The 18,495-nt window shown below is 43.4% G+C and overlaps 1 protein-coding gene across 1 annotated transcript in view; it reads left to right on the top strand.

Moving 5' to 3' along the window:
- Nucleotides 1–14,714, top strand: part of LOC144676035 ((E3-independent) E2 ubiquitin-conjugating enzyme-like) — a gene marked incomplete at both ends in the record, with an annotated part of 58,257 nt that extends 43,543 nt beyond the window's left edge. The window contains 2 exons of the mRNA XM_078536561.1: nucleotides 5,790–5,902; nucleotides 14,583–14,714. Of these exons, the coding sequence (XP_078392687.1) occupies nucleotides 5,790–5,902; nucleotides 14,583–14,714 (245 nt within the window). The remainder of the gene's footprint in view (nucleotides 1–5,789; nucleotides 5,903–14,582) is intronic.
- Between the last annotated feature and the right edge of the window lie 3,781 nt (nucleotides 14,715–18,495).

An 18,495-nucleotide genomic window follows, 5' to 3' on the forward strand; every position in this document is an offset into this window, starting at 1 on the left:
TAAGCTTTGCCTTGTGTTGGCTGAAACAATGGATTTCATGTTGGGATTTTTTTTAACTTCTAAGCTAATGTGCAAAGGTACCCCCACCAGGTGTCCCACTGAGGCAAACAGATCAAGAAGGTTCCAGATTCAGTTCCTGATGTCTGCTGGTTTTATTAATCTCTGGTTGGGATTTGAAGTGTGGCAGTTAGTTTCTGCCTGTCCTCTTGTTCCTTGCAGTTGTCCTGCTGCGCATTCATTCTGTAGGTTTAACCAGCATTTGGATGTGGTGCCATTGCTGAGGGAACTATAATTCTAGCAAATTACAATCTGCAAGAAGGGCGGAGGAATGTTAAGGTTCAAAGATATTTTAAGAAAAGGAGTGCTAGAGACTAGGATGTCATCCAAACTGAGTTAATTCCTTTTTTTCTCTTCCTTTCCACCCCACTCCGCACTTTGCTTCCATCTTTTTTCTTTCTCCTCCCTTCTGTGTTCTGACATTAAAGCCAAGAAACTATGCTCAACCAATATAAATCAATTCAGTCCCAGCAGTATTGTGTCCAATTCTGGGCCCCACACCTTAGGAAAGACATGAAGACTTTGAAGAAGATACAGAATAGATTTGTTAGAATGGTTCCAGGGGTAAGGGATTATAGTTATATGGGCAGACTGGAGAAGCTGTGCTTAATCTCAGAGCAGAGAAGGATAAGAGCAGATTTGTTACTGGTATCTAAAATCGTGATGGGTTTAGATAGTGTACATGTCAAGAAACAGTTTTCAGTGGCTGAATGGTCAATAGTCAGGGCACAGATTTAAGGTGATTGACCAAAGGAACAGAGGAGTATGGGGGCAGGGGCAAAACATTTTATTTTGGTTAGGTTTTGTCATGTGCAGCCTGATGAGGTAATGTGCACAGTTTCAGCTGTGGTTTTCAAAAGGAATTGGATAAAAATTTAAGAGAAAAAAATACATGGATATATGGAAAGAAATGGGAAGTGGGACTAACTTACTTGCTGTCTGGAAAAGCTGGCGCACGCGCTGTGGGCCAAATGGACTGCTATCCTGTACTATCCTGTGATTTCTTCCCTCTTTTCATTTGCCGTTTTGGAGCTTTGGATCCTTTCAGCGTTAAATCATTAAGTGTGGAGTTTGGGAGCCATGCATGCAAAATTTGTGAAAACGGAAACTGAAAATTGTTAAAAATTTTTAGTTACATGGCTCCTACTAATTGAGAATCAAATAGATGAGCATTTCCAGATTCCAATGATGGGAGTTCGTATCAGCTACTGTGACTTATAAATGGCAGATAGTTTCATAACTTACCAGACTGATATCTGTAGATGGAACAGTTATACAAGTGATGGTCCATGGCTCACATGTCCCCAAGCCCTGAAAATCTCCAGTTTGGTTGTATAGGATTACATAAATGCAGCACAGAAATGGGCCACTTGGCCTAATGAGTCTGTGCCAATGTTTATGCTCCACTTGAGCTTCATCCACCTTTTCTCATCTAAATCTACTGTCATAATCATCCATTCCCTTCTTCCTCAAATGCTGTCTAGCTTCCCCTTAAATACATTTGTATTATTCATTTCAACTATTCCCTGTGGTAGCCAGCTCCACATTCTCACTACTCCTTATGGCTGAAGAATTTTCTTTTGAATTACCTATTGGATTTCTTGGTGACTGTCTTACATTGATGGCCTCTAGCTATGCTCTTCCCCACAAGAGCAAACATGCTTTCTCTATCCCCTCTATCAGAATTTTTCATAATTTTAAATACTTTGATTATGTCACTCCAGAGCCTTTTTCTGAGAGAAAAGAGACCCAGCCTGTGGAGCCTTTCCTGATGTGTATACCCACGCATTTCTGGTGTCATCCTTGTAAATCTTCTCTGCACCCTCTCTAGCATGTCTCTTTTTTTATAATATGGCAACCAGAACTGCACAGACTACTGAGTGTGGTCTAACCAAGGTTCAATACGAGTTTAGCATAACTTCCTTACTTTTCAATTCTATCCTTCTAGGAAACCCTGGTGCTTGGTTTGTTCTTTTTATGGCCTTGGTAACCAGAGTTGCAATTTTCAAATGATGTATTTGCACTCCCAGATCCCAGACCCTCAACCCTATCTATACTTGCACTTTCCAAGTAATAAGTGATGACCTATTCTTCCTATCGAAATGTGCAGCCTTATTTATCTGTGTTGAACTGTATTTGCCAGTTGTTTGCCCATTTTGCAATATTATTAATATCCTATAATTTGTTGCAGTCTTCCTCAGTATTGACCAACATTCCCAATTTGGTGTCACCCACTAATTTAAAAATTGTGTATTTGATTCCAGAATCCAAATCGTTAATGTAAACTGAGCATCAGTTGGCCCAGCACTGACCCTTGTGGAAGACCACTTCCCACCATCTATCACTCTGAATAACTACCCTTTACTCCCATTCTCTGCTTACTGTCTTGAAGCCACCTAGCAATGCATTCTGCCACGTCCCCTGACCCCACATTTCTCTGATCTTTTCTGTTAGTCTATTATGGGGCACCTTATTTTTTTTCATTTACAGGACGTGGGCTTTGTTGGCTAGGCCAGCATTTATTGCCCATCCCTAATTGTCCTTGAGAAGGTGGTGGTGAGCTGCTGCCTTGAACCGCTGCAGTCCATGTGGTGTAGGTACACCCACAGTGCTGTTAGGGAGGGAGTTCCAGGATTTTGACCCAGCAACAGTGAAGGAACGGTGATATATTTCCAAGTTAGGATGGTGAGTGACTTGGAGGGGAACTTCCAGGTGGTGGTGTTCCCATGTGTCTGCTGCCCTTGTCCTTCTAGATGGTAGTGGTCACGGGTTTGGAAGGTGCTGTCTGAGGAGCCTTGGTGAGTTTCTGCAGTGCATCTTGTAGATGGTACACACACTGCTGCTACTGTGCGTCGGTGGTGGAGGAAGTGAATGTTTGTGGATGTGGCGCCAATCAAATGGGCTGCTTTGTCCTGGATAGTGTCAAGCTTCTTGTGTTGCTTGAGCTGTACTCATCCAGCCAAGTGGAAAGTATACCCTCACACTCCTGCCTTGTACCGTGTAGATGGTGGACAGGCTTTGGGGATTCAGGAGGTGAGTTACTCGCTGCTGGATTCCTAGCCTGAGACCTGCTCTTGTGGCCTCAGTATTTATATGGCTAGTCCAATTCAGTTTCTGGTCAATGGTAACCCCAAGATGTTGAAAGGGGGAATTCAGTGATGGTAATGCCGTTGAATGTCAAGGGGAGATGGTTAGATCTTTTCTTGTTGGAGGTGGTCATTGCCTGGCACTTGTGTGGCACGAATGTTACTTTCCACTTGTCAGCCCAAGCCTGGATATTGTCCAGGTCTTTCTGCATTTGAACATGGACTGCTTCAGTATTTGAGGAGTTGTGAATGGTGCTGAACATTGTGCAATCATCAGCGAACATCCCCACTCCTGACCTTATGCTGGAAGGAAGGTCATTGATGAAGCAGCTGAAGATGGTTGGGCCGAGGACACTACCCTGAGGAACTCCTGCAGTAATGTCCTGGAAATGAGATGGTTGACCTCCAACAACCACAACCATCTTCCTTTGTGCTAGGTATGACTCCAACCAGTGGAGAGATTTCCCCCTTACTCCCATTGACTCCAGTTTTGCTAGGGCTCCTTGATGCCACACTCAGTCAAATGCTGCCTTGATGTCAAGGGCAGTCACTCTCACCTCATCTTGGGAGTTCTGCACTTCTGTCCATGTTTGAACCAAGGCTGTAATGAGGTCAGGAGCTGAGTGAAGCTGAGTGACCCTGGCGGAACCCAAACTGTGCGTCAGTAGGCGGGTTATTGCTAAGCAAGTGCCGCTTGATGGCACTGTTGATGACCCCTTCCATTACTTTACTGATGATCGAGAGTAGACTGATGGAGCGGTAATTGGCTGGGTTGGATTTGACTTGCTTCTTGTGTACAGGACACACCTGGACAATTTTCCACATAGCCGGTAGATGCCTGTGCTGTAGTTGTATTAGAACAGCTTGACTAGAGGTGCGGCAATTTCTGGAGCACAAATCTTCAGTACTATTGCCGAAATATTGTCAGAGCCCGTAGTCTTTGCAGTATCCAGTGCCTTCAGCTGCTTCTTGATATCACATGGAGTGAATTGAATTGGCTGAATGCTGGCAGCTGTGATGCTGGGGACCTCTGGAGGAAGCTGAGGTGGATCATCCCTTCAGTACTTCTGGCTGAATGCCTTTTGAAAATACAGACTATTTTGTATTACCATTGTCTACTCTTGCTGTTGCCACATCAAAAAATTCAATAACGTTGGGTCAAGCACGATTTTCCCTGATGAAATCTATGCCTGCCTATGCATTATTATATTTCTCTTTTTTTGATGCTCTTCTATTCTCTCCTTTTTGTAGGGATTCCATTATTTATCCTGCCCCAATGTTAAGCTGACTGGTCTATAATTTCCTAGATGTCTTCTGTTCCCTTCCTTAAATATAGGGATTACATTAGCTTTCGAAATGTTGATGGATAAATATTGGCCAGGACACTGGGGATAACTCCCCACCTTCTTTCAAAGTAATGTCATGGGATCTCTAATATCCAGCTGAGAGGCGGGGTCTCTATTTAACTTCCCATCCGAAAGACGGCACCTCTGGCGGTGCAACGCTCCTTGGTACTTGGTTTTTTGCTCAAGTCCTGGAGTAGAACTTGAAACCCAGAACCAGGACTCGAAAGGTGTGAATGCCTACCAACTGAGCCATGATTCACATATGAAAACATCATAGAAGAGACAAGCAAACTTGCAGACTGGATGTGTAAATGGAAAAATAATTTCTGTATAGATATGAGTAATGCCTTTTGACAAGTCATCTAGTCCTTCAAAAATGTTTAAATGAGGTGGAGGCACAAAATCATTAAAACAGCAATTCAAATTAACTAAGCCATAAAAAGTGCAACGAATCACTGGGGTGAATTTCTAAAATAATGGGATTGGGAAAAAAGAAATTATGTTAAACCTACATAGAATTTTGGTTAGACTGCTCTAGGAGCACTTAGTGCAATTCTGGTCTCTATATTATAAATAGAGTATAGAGACACTGGAGAAAATGCAAAAGAGAATTACAAGGATGATAACAGCAGAGAGGGTGTGCTTCTCAGGAAGGGAGGACACTAGACAGGTGACTTTAATAGGGCACATGTAAAAATGATTCCTCTTGTGAGAAAATCTAAAATTTGAGTCCATAACTATAAGACAGTCATTAATACAATGGGGAAACACCTGAGAAATTGAGTCTGGAGGTAATAAGTAGAGAGGAACTTTGGCAGTTGTGATTGGGTAAGAGTAGAGATGGCCAGTATAATCGATCAATTTAATCACTAATATCGATGAACATGGCAGTCATTTTGCAAACAGCAAGGTCCATAAACAGCAATGCGATGAATGACTAGCTAATTTATTTTAGTCATGCTGGTTGATTTTCCAAAACAGCTGGAGAACTTCCAATCTTAGCGCTGCCAGGATCTTTAATTGTATAGGCATGGCCCCTGCGCTTGGTTACAAACTGTATAAAAGGCTGTGTCTTGCTGTGAATTACTGTTTTCTTATGCTGTTGGCCTATTTTAAATACTGCATTCTGCCATTTAGAAGTTGGGGTAATGAAATAATTTCCTGTGGGGGAAAAAATACAAAATGACTCCTGATCTGCAAGTTGAATTTTGCTCTGAATACTAGAAATAAAACAATTTTCACTTACTACTTTGCTACTTTTGTTTTTCCTGTTTTGCGTGAACTCACTGTTTCCTATAAGCTCAAGGTCCTCAGGATGTCGGTGTGTATGGAGTTGTACAGTCTGTTGACCATATTGGGCGGACATGCTCAGTGAAGTGGTTCAAACCAAAGGCAAATGGCACTGAGATTGAGGTGAGGAACTTGTGAAGTACTGATAACGAAACTGCATGTTTTCCCACTTGTTCTTGACTATTGGATATTGATTAACTATCAAGATACCTATAAAATAATATTAAGATACCCATAGGATTAAAGACCTGAGGATGCTGATACTTTTAGAACTCCAGATAGTGATAACTGATGTTGCAGATAGAGAGATGGAGCTTGGAGTTTTCTTACTCTTTCATGGGATGTGGGCTTCAGTGGCGAGGCCAGCTTTTGTTGCCCATCCCTAATTGCCCTTGAAAATGAGTGGCTCGTCAGGCTATTTGAGGCACAGTTAAGAGTCAGTCATATTGCTATGGGTTTGAAGTTGCACGTAGGCCAGACCAGGTAAAGGTGGCATATTTCCTTCCCTACAAGGACATTAGTGAACCAGATAGGTTTTTTAAACAATCGGTGATAATTTCATGGTCATCATTACTGAGACTAGCTTTCAATTTCAGATTTCATTAATTGAATGTAAATGCCACCAGCTGCCATGGTGGGATTTGAACCCATGACCTAGGACATAGAGCTGTGGATTACACATACAAACATATGAACAAGGAGCAGGAGTAGGCCATTCAGCCTCTCGAGCCTGCTCCGCCTTTCAATAAAATCATGGCTGACCTGATAGTAACTTCAAATCTGCATCCCACCTACCCCCAATAACCTATCAGCCCCTTACTTACCAAAAATCGATCCACCTCTGCCTTAAATATTCAAAATCTCTGCTTCTACTGCAATTCTAATCAAGATGAGAGTTTCAAAGACTCACGACTCTCGGAGAAAACATTTCGCCTCATCTCTGTTTTAAATGGGCGACCCCTTATTTTTAAACACTGACCCTATTTCCAGATTCCCCCACAAGAGGAAACATCCTCTCCACATCCACCCTGTCAAGACCCCTCAGGACCTTATGTTTCAATCAAGTTGCCTCTTATTCTTCTAAGCTCCAGCAGATACAAGCCTAGCCTGTTCAACCTTTCCTCATAAGACAACCCGCCCATTCCAGGTAATTAGCCTGGTAAACCTCTGAGCTGCTTCCAATGCATTTACATCCTTCCCTAAATAAGGGGAGCAATATTGTGCATTGTACTCCAGATGTGGTCTCACTCGTCCTCTGTATAACTGAAGCATAACCTCACACCTTTTAATTCAATTCTCCTCGCAGTAAATGATACATTCTATTAGCTTTCCTAATTACTTGCTGTACCTGCATACTAGTCTTTTGCGATTCATGCACTAGGACACCCAGATCCCTTTGCACCTCAGAACTCTGCAATCTCTCACCATTTAGATAATATGCTTCTCTTTTATTCTCCCTGCCAAAATGGACAGTTTCACATTTTTGCACATTATAGTGCATATGCCAAATCTTTGCCCACCCACTTAACCTATCTATATTCCTTTGTAGTCTCCTTATGTCCTCTTCACAACTTACTTTCCTACCTGTCTTTGTGCCATCAGCAAATTTGGCAACCATCCCATCCATCCCTTCATCTAAGCGATTTCTATAAATTGTAAAGAGTTGAGGTCCCAGCACTGATCCCTGTGGCACACCACTCATTATATCTTGGCAACCTGAAAAAGACCCATTTATGCCAACTCTCTGCTTCCTGTTAGCCAGCCAACCTTCTATCCATGCCAATATGTTACCCCCTTTTTCATGAGCGTTTATTTTCTGCGGTAACCTTTGATGTGGCACTTTATCAAATGCCTTCTGGAAATCTAAGTACAGTACATCCACCGGTTCCCCTTTATTCACAGCATTTGTTACTTCCTCAAATAACTCCAGTAAGTTGGTTAAACATGATTTCCCTTGCACAAAACCAAGTTGACTCCTCCTGATTTACCTTGAACTTATCCGAATGTCCTGCCATAGCTTCTTTAATAATACTGGCCTGTAGTTTCCTGCTTTCTGTCTCCCTCCCTTTTTGAATAATGGAGTTACATTTGCTTTCTTCCAATCTAATGGGACATTCCCCAAATCTAGGGAGTTTCGTAAAATTAAAACCAATGCGTCAACTATCTCACTAGCCACTTCTTTTAAGATCCTAGGGTGAAGTCCATCAAGACCCGGGCACTTGTCAGCCTGCAGCTCCAACAATTCATTCAGTACCGCTTCTCTAGTGATTGTAATTTTCCTGAGTTCCTCCCTTCCTTCCATTTCCTGATTTATAGCTGCTTCTGGGATGTTACTTGTATCCTCTATAGTGAAGACTGATGCAAAATATCTGTTCAATTCATCTGCCATTTCCTTGTTTTCCATTATCAATTCTCCAGACTATAGGACCAAGGCTTGCTTTGTTAACTTGTTTCTTTTTAAAATATTTATAGAAACTTACTATTTACTTTTATGTTTCTGGATAGTTTTCTCTCGTACTGTAATTTTTCCCTCATTAATCTTTTGGACATCCTTTGTTATATCCTGTCCAATCTTCTGATCTTTCATCTATCTTTTGCACAATTATATACTTTTCCTTTAAGTTTGATACTATCTTTAACCTTTCTAGTTAGCCATGGATGGTATGTCTGTCCCTTGGACTTTTTCTTACTCATTGGATTCTATTTTGTGTATTCTGAAGTATCCCCTTAATTATTTGCCACTGGATCTCTATTGACCTATCCCTTAACCTTATTTGCCAATTCATTTTAGCCAGCTCTGCTTTCATGCCCTCATAATTTCCTTTATTTAAGTTTAAAAACATTAGTCTTGGACCCACTCCTCTCTCCCTCAAAGTGAATGTAAAAATCAATCATATTATGGTTGCTGCCCCCTAGGGGCGCCTTCACTATGAGGTCATTAATTAATCCATCTTGTTGCACAATACCAAGTTTAGTAAGGCCTGCTCTCTGACTCCAGAATGTGCTGTTCTAAGAAACTATCCCGGAAGCATTCAATGAACTCCTCATTTAGGCTCCCTTTGCCCATCTGACTTTTCCAGTCTATATGTAGATTAAAATCTCCCATGGTTATTGCCATGCCTTTCTGACAAGCATCCATAATTTCTTCCTTTTGCTCCATCCTACTATGTGGTTACAATTATGGGGCCTGTACATGACTCCCACAAGTGACTTCTTGCCTCTATCATTTCTCATCTCTACCAAACTGTTTTTACATCCTGGTTTCTGAACTTAGGTCATCCCCTTCTATTGTGCTAATACCATCATTAACTAACAGAGCCACCCCTTCACCTTTTTCCTCACTTCCCATCCTTCCTAAATGTCCTATACCCTTTAATATTCACGTCCCAATCCATGTCCTCCTGCAGCCATGTCTCTGTAATGGCTATCAAATCGGACTTATTTACATCTGTGTACACTCTCAGTTCATTTGTTTTGTTTCGAATACTTCGTGCATTCAGATACAAGAGCCCTTAGTTTTACCCTTAGATTCTTTTTATAACCTCTAGTCTCATCTGTTGAGTTACTGTTAGATTTGTACTCTCTATCCCTTCCTGTCACGGTATGTTTTCATTTCCTGTAATAATACCTTTCTCTTTTGCCTTGTCTCTACTCTTTGGTTTACCACATCTTCCCAAATTTGTACCCTTGCCCCTGCTACTTAGTTTAAAGCCCTCTCTACTTCCCTAGCTGTGTGGCTCGCAGAACACTGGCCCCAGCACAGTTCAAGTGTAGACCGTCCCAACGATATAGATCCCACTTTCCACAGTGCCAGTGCCCCACGAACCAAAACCCACTTCTCCCACACTAGGCTTTGAGCTACACATTCATCTCCCTAATCTGATTTGTCCTATACCAATTTGCACATGGCTCAGGTAATAATCCAGAGATTATGACCTTTGAGGTTCTGCTTCTTAATTTGGTGTCAAGCTCCTCATACTGACTATGCAGAACCTCCTTTTTTGTCCTGCCTATGTCGTTGGCACCAACATGGACTATGACGACTGGGCCCTTCCCCCTCACTGCAAGTTCCTCTCCAGCCCTGAGCAGATGTCCTGAACTCTGGCATCGGGTAGGCAATACAGTCATCTGGACTCACGCTCTTTACAGAGAATTGTGTCAATCCCTGTGGCTATATTGTCCTGCACTACCATTAAATTCCTTTTAACTCCCCCTGCTTGAATGGCTTCCTGTACCACGTCGCCATGACCAGTTAGCTCATCCACCTAGCACCCCCACTCTCATCCAAACAAACTGAAAAAACCTCAAACCTGTTGGACAATTTCCAGGTCCGAGGCTCCTGTACTCCTGCCCTCTGGGTCCCCTTACCTGCCTCACTTGTAGCCACGCCCTCCTGTCCCTGACCATTGACCAAATCAGAAGACACTATCCTAAGGGGTGTAACTGTGTTAAGGTAACTTTCCCCCTCCCTGATATGCTGCAGTGTCTGTAGCTCAGCCTTTAGCTCAGTAACTCAGAGCTGAAGTTCCTGCAGTTGCAAACACTTACTGCAGCTGTGTTTGCCCTGGATCACACTGGTATCCAGAAGCTCCCATATCCTGCAATTGCAGCACATCGCCTGCCTTGCCATCTCCAATATGTTAATTCATTAATAATCACAAATTAATTAATTATAATGAATAAAGCCTACACCTCCCAGCAGGTTTTGGCACTGCCAGTAAACTTTATAATACTGATAAAACAATACAGTACTTTTAATACTGATAAAGTTAATAATACCAGTCACTGGTTTGCCTGCTTCTGCTGCACCAAAGTGAAAACCAAATACCAGAGGCTGAAAGAGTAGAAAAGAAAAAGCACCTCCCTGCCCTTCACCGAGCTCCCCACTCAGCACATCTTACTTCTTGCAGTAAACCTTACCTAAACCACTTCTTTCCCCCATACACCAAATCACCACTGAACCAAATTCCCAAATATACTCACTCACTCTTACTAATTCAGTGACATTATCACTATGTCATCATCTCCCCATAAGTTCTGGAGTATGGGGTTTGAGGCTGTGCCATTCACGAGAGAGATCTATGGGGTTTAGTCCTGGAGAATCAGCACAGTTTTCTTTAGTCTTGCTGAAAAGAGATTCCTGTTGAAGCTTTTCGTCTTGCACTCATCAGGACAATCGTAAAAATACCAATATCAGGGGGAGCAACAACTTTATACTGTATGAAAAGAGAGGGCTGATTGGTTGGCAAGTGGACTCTGACTGTTAGAGGCCTTGCTATGGAGAATGCACCAGTTAATGGTGACTGACAGTTAACTGCCAAGCATTGTTTGAAATTTAAACCCGGCAGCTTGACTCCAGATTAGTTGAGGCATTGCCCTGAGGAATAAACCCTGCAAATGGCTGTCACTTATTTTGTTTAGCTGAAACAGATGCAATGTGTGTACATGTTCTTTGTCTGCAAGACATCCCAGACACCGCCATCACCATCCCTGTGTATGTCCTGACCCAGTGGCAGGACAGACCTACCAGAGGTGGCAGCATGGTGATATGCAGCCAGGAGAGAGAGAATTGCCTGGGAGTCCTCAACATTGACTCTGGACCGATTGAAGTTTCATGGCATCAGGTCAAACATGGGCAAGGAAATCTGCTGATTACCACCTACCATCCCCAGTGCCCCACCTACCCATCAGCTGATGTATCTGTACTCCTCCATGTTGAACACCAATTGGAAGATGCACTGAGGGTGGCAAGGGCACAGAATGTACTTTGGGTGGGAGTCTGCAATGTCCATCACCAAGAGTGCCTTGGTAGCACCATCGCTGATCGAGCTGGCTGAGTCCTCAATGACACAGCTGCTAAACTGGGCCTGTGGCAGATGGTGAGGGAAACAACAAGAGGGAAAAACCTACTTGACTTCGTCTTCACCAATCTACCTGTCACAGATGCACCTGTCCATGACTGTATTGGTAGGAGTGATCACTGCATGTTCATCGTGGAGACAGTCCTGTCTTCATATTGTGATACCCATCGTGTTGTGTGACAGTACCACTGCTGGGTGGGATAGATTTCGATCAGAGCTGGCAGCTCAAAACTGGACATCCATGAAGTACGGTGGGCCATTAACAGCAGAATTGTATTCGATCACAATCTGTAACCTCATGGCTTGGCATATCTCTTCCCCCCTGCCCTCCCTCCCCGCCACTCTACCATTACTATCAAGCAAGGTGATCAACCCTGGCTCAGTGAGGAGTGTAAGAGGGCGTATCAAAAGCGGCACCAGGCATACCTAAAAATGAGGCGTCAACCTGGTGAAGCTATAACACGTGTACTTGCATGCCAAACAGCCGAAGCAGCTAGTGATAGACAGAGCTAAGTGATCCCACAACCAACGGATCAGATCTAAGCCCTGCGGTCATGAATGTTGCTGGACAATTAAACAACTAACTGGAGGAGGAGGTCCCACAAGTATCCCTATCCTCAATGACGGGATAGCCCACCATATCAGTGCAAAAGATTAGGCTGGAAGCATTTGCAACCATATTCAGCCAGAAGTGCCAAGTGGATGATCCATCTTGGCCTCCTCCTGAGGTCCCCTGCATCTCAGGTGCCAGCCTTCAGCCAATTCGATTCACTCCACGTGATATCAAGAAACAGCTGAAGGCATTGGATATTACGAAGGATATGGGCCCTGACTACATTCTAACAATAGTACTAAAACTTGTGCTCCAGAACCAGCTGTCTCTCTTGCCAAACTGTTCCAATACAACTACAACACTGGCATCTACCCGGCAATGTGGAAAACTGCCCAGATATGTCATGTCCACAAAAGGACACACCCAATCTGGCCTGTGACTGCCACATCAGTCGACTTTTGATCATCAGCAAAGTGATGGAAGGGATTGTTGACAGTGCTGTCAAATGGTACTGACACAGCAATACAGGGATAGTGCAGGAAAATGGTGTTGAAGTAGGAGATCAGCCATGATCTCATTGAATGGTGGAGTGGGCTTGAAGGGCTGAATGGCCTACTTCTCTTATGTTCCTGTGCTCACTGATGCTCAGTTTGGATTCCGCCAGGGTCACTCAGCTTCTGACCTCATTGCAGCCTTGGTCCAAACATGGATAACAGAGCTGAACACAAGGCGAGAGTGATGCTGTTGACATCTAGGAAGCATTTGACTGAATGTGGCATCAAGGAGCCCAGGCAAAACTGAAGTCAATGGGAATCAGAGAATACGCTACACTGGTTGGAGTCATACCTAGCTAAAGGAAGATGTGTGTGGTTGTTGGAGGTCATTCATCTCAGCCTCGAGACATGGCTGCAGGAGTTCCTCAGGGTAGTGTCCTTGGCCCAAACATCTTCAGCTGCTTCATCGATTACCTTCCCTCTATCATAAAGTCAGAAGTGGGGATGTTTGCTGATGATTGCACAAAGCTCAGTACCGTTCGCCATTCCTCAGGTGTTGGAACTGTCCATGACCATATGCAGCAAGACATGGGCAATATTCAGGCCTGGCCTGATAAGTGGCAAGTAACGTTTGTGCCACACAAGGCCTGCCAATGACCATTTCCAGCAAGAGAGAATCTAACCATCTTCCCATGACATTCAATGGTATTACCATTGTTGAATTCTCACTGACAATATCCTGGCAGAGAAACTGAACTGGACCAGCCATATAAATACTGTGGCTACAAGAGCAGGTCAGAGTCTGGGAATTTTATAGCAAGTAATTCAACACCTGACTCCCCAAAGCCTGTCCACTATCTACACGGCACAAGTCAGGAGTGTGATGAAATACTCTCCACTTGCCTGGATGAGTGCAGCTCCCACATCACTGAAGAAGCTGAACACCATCCAGGAAAAGTAGCCCGCTTGATTGGCACCCTATCCACTACTTTCAACATTCACTCCCTGCACTACTGACGCACAGTAGCAGCAGTGTGTACCATCTACAAGATGCACTGCAGCAACTCACCAAGGCTCCTTCGGCAGTACCTTCCAAGCTCGTAACCTCTATCACCTAGAAGGGCAAGAGCAGCAAATGTATGGGAACACCAGCATCTGGAAGTTCCCCTCCAAGCCACCCACAATCCTGACTTGGAACTATATTGCCATTCCTTCTACTGTTACTGGGCCAAAATCCTGGAATTCCCTTCCTAACAGCACTGTGGGTACCCCTGCAACACCACCACCTTCTGAAGGGCGATTAGGGATGGGTAATAAATGCTAATCTAGCCAGCAAAACACATCCCATGAACGAGTAAAAAATAATACATGTAATCCATCAGGTTAGGAATAAATGAAGAGAAAATCTGCACCCCTTCCCTAATAAAATTAAATGTGTTCCAAATTAGAGCATTGGTTGGATAAAAAGCTCTCGACATTCCACCATCACTCAGCTTATTTACAGCACCCGTCCCCCTGTCACTTGTCCACTTGCTCTCTAACCTTAGATATAAAGAAAGTCTATTTAATATGCAGGGCAAGATTGTAGACTGTAAGCTGGTCAGGTATTCTGAGACTGTAAATTGATGGATCAATTGGGCAAAGTGATAATGCTGGGAACTGGTGATAAAACCACCTTGAAACAGTCCAACAATGTGCAGAGTGGCCTCTGTGTCAGTAACATCACCCCTCCTTGTGGCTGTGATTAGCAATACAGTGACATCTTGTGGAAGTTGTTGCTAATAATGTTTGAGACAGCCAGAGGAGCAGTCTCGGAGAGGTACTTACTGAAAACTAGGACGGGGAAAGGATGCTTGAGTTCCATTTGCTCAAACAAGCTTTGTTTGAAACTGCAGATGCTTGGACACGAGGAGGATATTAGTGTTTATGACATTGCTGATCATCCGGATTTCCACTTTCGCATCACTGATATCGTGATCCGCATTGGGAACGTGGAGGAAGGGCGAGCCATGCTGAAGGACAGTGAGGTAATGTAAAAATTATTCCGTCCTCTCCAATGACAGCATGTGTTTTGATGAGACCAGTTGATACCCTACAGTTTTTTTTAATTGGGTTCCTATTTTCAAAATAATGGTGAGTTCAAATCTTGCAAGATAGTGAATCCACAAAATGGGTAGTTGGTATTTCTTTATATAGCTAGTGTCCTTTATCTCTTTGCATAGAAAGTAATCCTATTGTAATTAGAGAAGGTGTCAGTTATGTTGATGCAACATAGTTTTGACATTCAGGCATTAACGGTTCAGTTTTATTTATTTGTTCTTGAGTGTGAATGCCAGGATTTATTGCCGATCACTAATTGTCCTTGAGAAGGTGGTGGTGAGCTGCCTTCTTGAGCCGCTGCAGTCCATGTGGTGTAGGTACACCCACAGTGCTGTTAGGGAGGGAGTTCCAGGATTTTGACCCAGCGACAGTGAAGGAACGGCGATATAGTTCCAAGTCAGGGTGGTGTGTGTCTTGAAGGGGAACTTGCAGGTGGTGGTGCTCCCATGCGTCTGCTGCCCTTGACCTAAGTGGCGGAGGTTGCAGGTCGATATATTGAGAGAAATGGCATTTTGCTGGCAAGAACATACGAGCATACAAAATAGGAGCAGAGGTAAGCCGTTTGGCCCCTTGAGCCTGCTCTGCGAACTTCAGATGCAGAAAGCAGCGGGTTTAAATAGAGTCACAAGGAGCCAATTGGATTAATGACTGAAAAACTCTTAGCCATGTTGCATTTTCTGCTGCCTTGGAAATAGAATCATAGAAAAATACAGCACAAGAGGAGACCATTTGACCCAGCAAGTTCTTTGAAGAGCCATCTAATTAAATCTACTCCCCTTCCCCATATTTCCAGAATTTTTTTTCTTCTCATATTTCACCCAGTTCCCTTTTGAAGGCTATTATGTAATCTGCATTCATCACCGCATCAGACAATTCATTCTAAATCCTACCACTTGTTGCATAAAGTCACCTCTGGTTCTTTTGCCAATTGCTTTAGTCAACTTTTCTTCACTAAGGGTTGTGAATTTTTGGAATTATTTACCCGAGAGCTGTGGATGTTCAGTTATTGAGTATATTCAAGGCTCAGATTGATAGACGTTTGAACTCTAAAGGAATCAAGGGATATGAGGATTGGGTGGGGGATCAGCCACGATCTTAATAAATGACAGGGCAGAAAAGACTTGCCCTTCTTATGTTCATGTGTTCTTAAATCTGTGCCTCCTGGTTATTGACCCTTCAGCCATTGAAAACAGTTTCTCTTTATTTTCTATCTAAACACTTCATGGTTTTTAAAACACTTCTAACAACTCTTCTTTTAGTCTTCTCTGCTTTAAGGAGAGCAAACCCAGTTTCTGCAGTCTCTCCATGTAACTGAAATCCTTCAACCCTGGAAGCTTCTAGTAAATCTCTTCAGTACTTTCTCTCAAACCTTCAAGTCTTCTCTAAAGTGTGGTGCTCAGAATTGGACACAATGCTGCATCTGGGGCTAAACTAGTCTTTTTATATAGATTTTTAGTATACTTCCTGGTTTTTTGTATTCTACCTCCATTTTCTTAAACTGTTTTGTTAACCCCTCCTGCCACTTCAAAGACTTGTGTACATACGCTCCCAGTTTGTTCTTACACCCCCTTTAAAATTGCACCATTTAGCTTGTATTGTCTCTCCTCATTTCCCTACCAAAATATATCATCTGATACTTTCTGCATTGAATTTCATCTGCCACGTGTCTGTCCATTCCACCTGCCTATGTCCTCTTGGAAGTTTAGCACACAGGGAGGAACGTAATAAACTTCAAGTTTCATTTCATCTGCAAATTGTAAAATTATACCTATATCCCCAAGTCCAATCCATTAAGGTAAATCAAAATCGGCAGTTGTCCTAATGCTCAACCCAGTCAAATACCAAAAAATGTGTAGGGGCAACTTAAAAAGGAAATTAGGAGAGCAAAAAGGGGGCATGAGAAAACATTGGTAGGTAAAATAAAGGAAAATCCAAAGTTATTTTACAAGTACATTAAGAGTAAGAGGATAACTAGGGAAAGAGTAGGGCCCATTAAGGACCATCGTGGTAATAAGTGTATGGAGGGACAACGTGGGTATGGAAATCAGGCAGAAGGACTGTGATATAATCAAAGAAATTAGCATAGAAAGGGAGGAGGTTCTAAGTGGCCTGACAGGCTTAAAAGTAGATAAATCTGCAGGCCCGGATGAAATGTATCCCAGGCTGTTGAGTGAGGCGAGGGAGGAGATAGCAGGGGTGCTGGCAATAATTTTCAATACCTCTCTGGCCACAGGAGAGGTGCCAGGGGACTGGAGGACAGCCAATGTGGTACCGTTATTCAAGAAGGGAGGAAGGGATAAACCAGGGAACTACAGGCCATGCAGTCTAACCTCACTTGAGGTTGGGGGGGGTGGAAACTATTGGAAGCAATTCTGAGAGACAGAATTAATCTACACTTGGAGAGGCAGGGATTAATCAAGGACAGTCAGCATGGTTTTGTTAAGGGGAGGTCATCTCTGACCAATTTGATTGAATTTTTTGAAGAAGTGACCAGGCGTGTAGATGAGGACAATGCACTTGGCGTAGTCTACTTGGACTTCAGCAAGGCTTTTGATAAGGTCCCGCATGGGACACTGATAACAAAGGTAAGAGCCCATGGGATCCAAAGCAATTTGGCAATTTGGATCCAGAATTGGCTGAGTGGCAGGAAGCAGAGGGTGATGGTCGAGGGGTGTTTTTGTGACTGGATGCCTGTGTCCAGTGGGGTTCCACAGGGATCGGTGTTGGGTCCCTTGCTGTTTGTGGTATATATAAACGATTTAGACTTGAATGTAGGAGGGTTGATCAGTAAGTTCATGGATAACACGAAAATTGGTGGGGTGGTAAATAGTGAGGAGGATAGCCTTAGATTACAGGAGGATATAGACGGGCTGGTTAAATGAGCTGATCAGTGGCAAATGGAATTTAATCCATATGAGTGTGAGGTGATACAGTTGGGCAGGACAAACAAGGCACAGGAATACATGATGAATGGTAGGACCCTGGGAAGTACCAAGGATCAGGGGGACCTTGGTGTGCATGTCCACCAGTCCTTTAAGGTAGTGGGACAGGTAGATAAGGTGGTTAAGAAGGCATATGGGATATGTGCCTTTATTAGCCGAGGCACAGAATATAAGAGCAGGGAGGTTATGCTGGAACTGTATAAAACACTGGTTAGGCCACAGCTAGAGTATTAATGCAGTTCTGGAATCCGAGTTATAGGAAAGATGTGATTGCACTAGAGAGAGTGCAGAGGAGATTTATCAGGATGTTGCCTGGGCTGGAGAGTTTTAATTATGAGGCGAGATTGGATAGACTAGGGTTATTTTCCCTGGAGCAGAGGAGATTGAGGGGGGACATGATTGAAGTGTATAAAATTGAGGGGTATAGATAGGGTAGACAGGAAGGAACCTTCCTTCTTGGTGGAGGAATCAATAACCAGGGGGCATAGATTTAAGGTAAGGGGCAGGAGGTTTAGAGGGGATGTGAGGAAGAATTTTTTCACCCAGAGGGTGGTGGGAATCTGGAACACACTGCCTGAAAGGGTGGTAGAGGCAGAAACCCTCATAACATTTAAGTATTTGGATGTGCACTTGCGATGCCATGGCATACAAGGCTATGGGCCTAGTGCTGGAAAATGGGACTAGAATAGTTAGGTACTTGTTTGACCGGCGCAGTCTCGGTGGGCCGAAGGGCCTTTTTCTGTGCTGTAGACATCGATGACTCTGA

Source organism: Cetorhinus maximus, unplaced genomic scaffold, assembly GCF_964194155.1.
Source record: "Cetorhinus maximus unplaced genomic scaffold, sCetMax3.hap1.1 HAP1_SCAFFOLD_1308, whole genome shotgun sequence".
In the NCBI taxonomy this organism is placed as follows: Eukaryota; Metazoa; Chordata; class Chondrichthyes; order Lamniformes; family Cetorhinidae; genus Cetorhinus; species Cetorhinus maximus.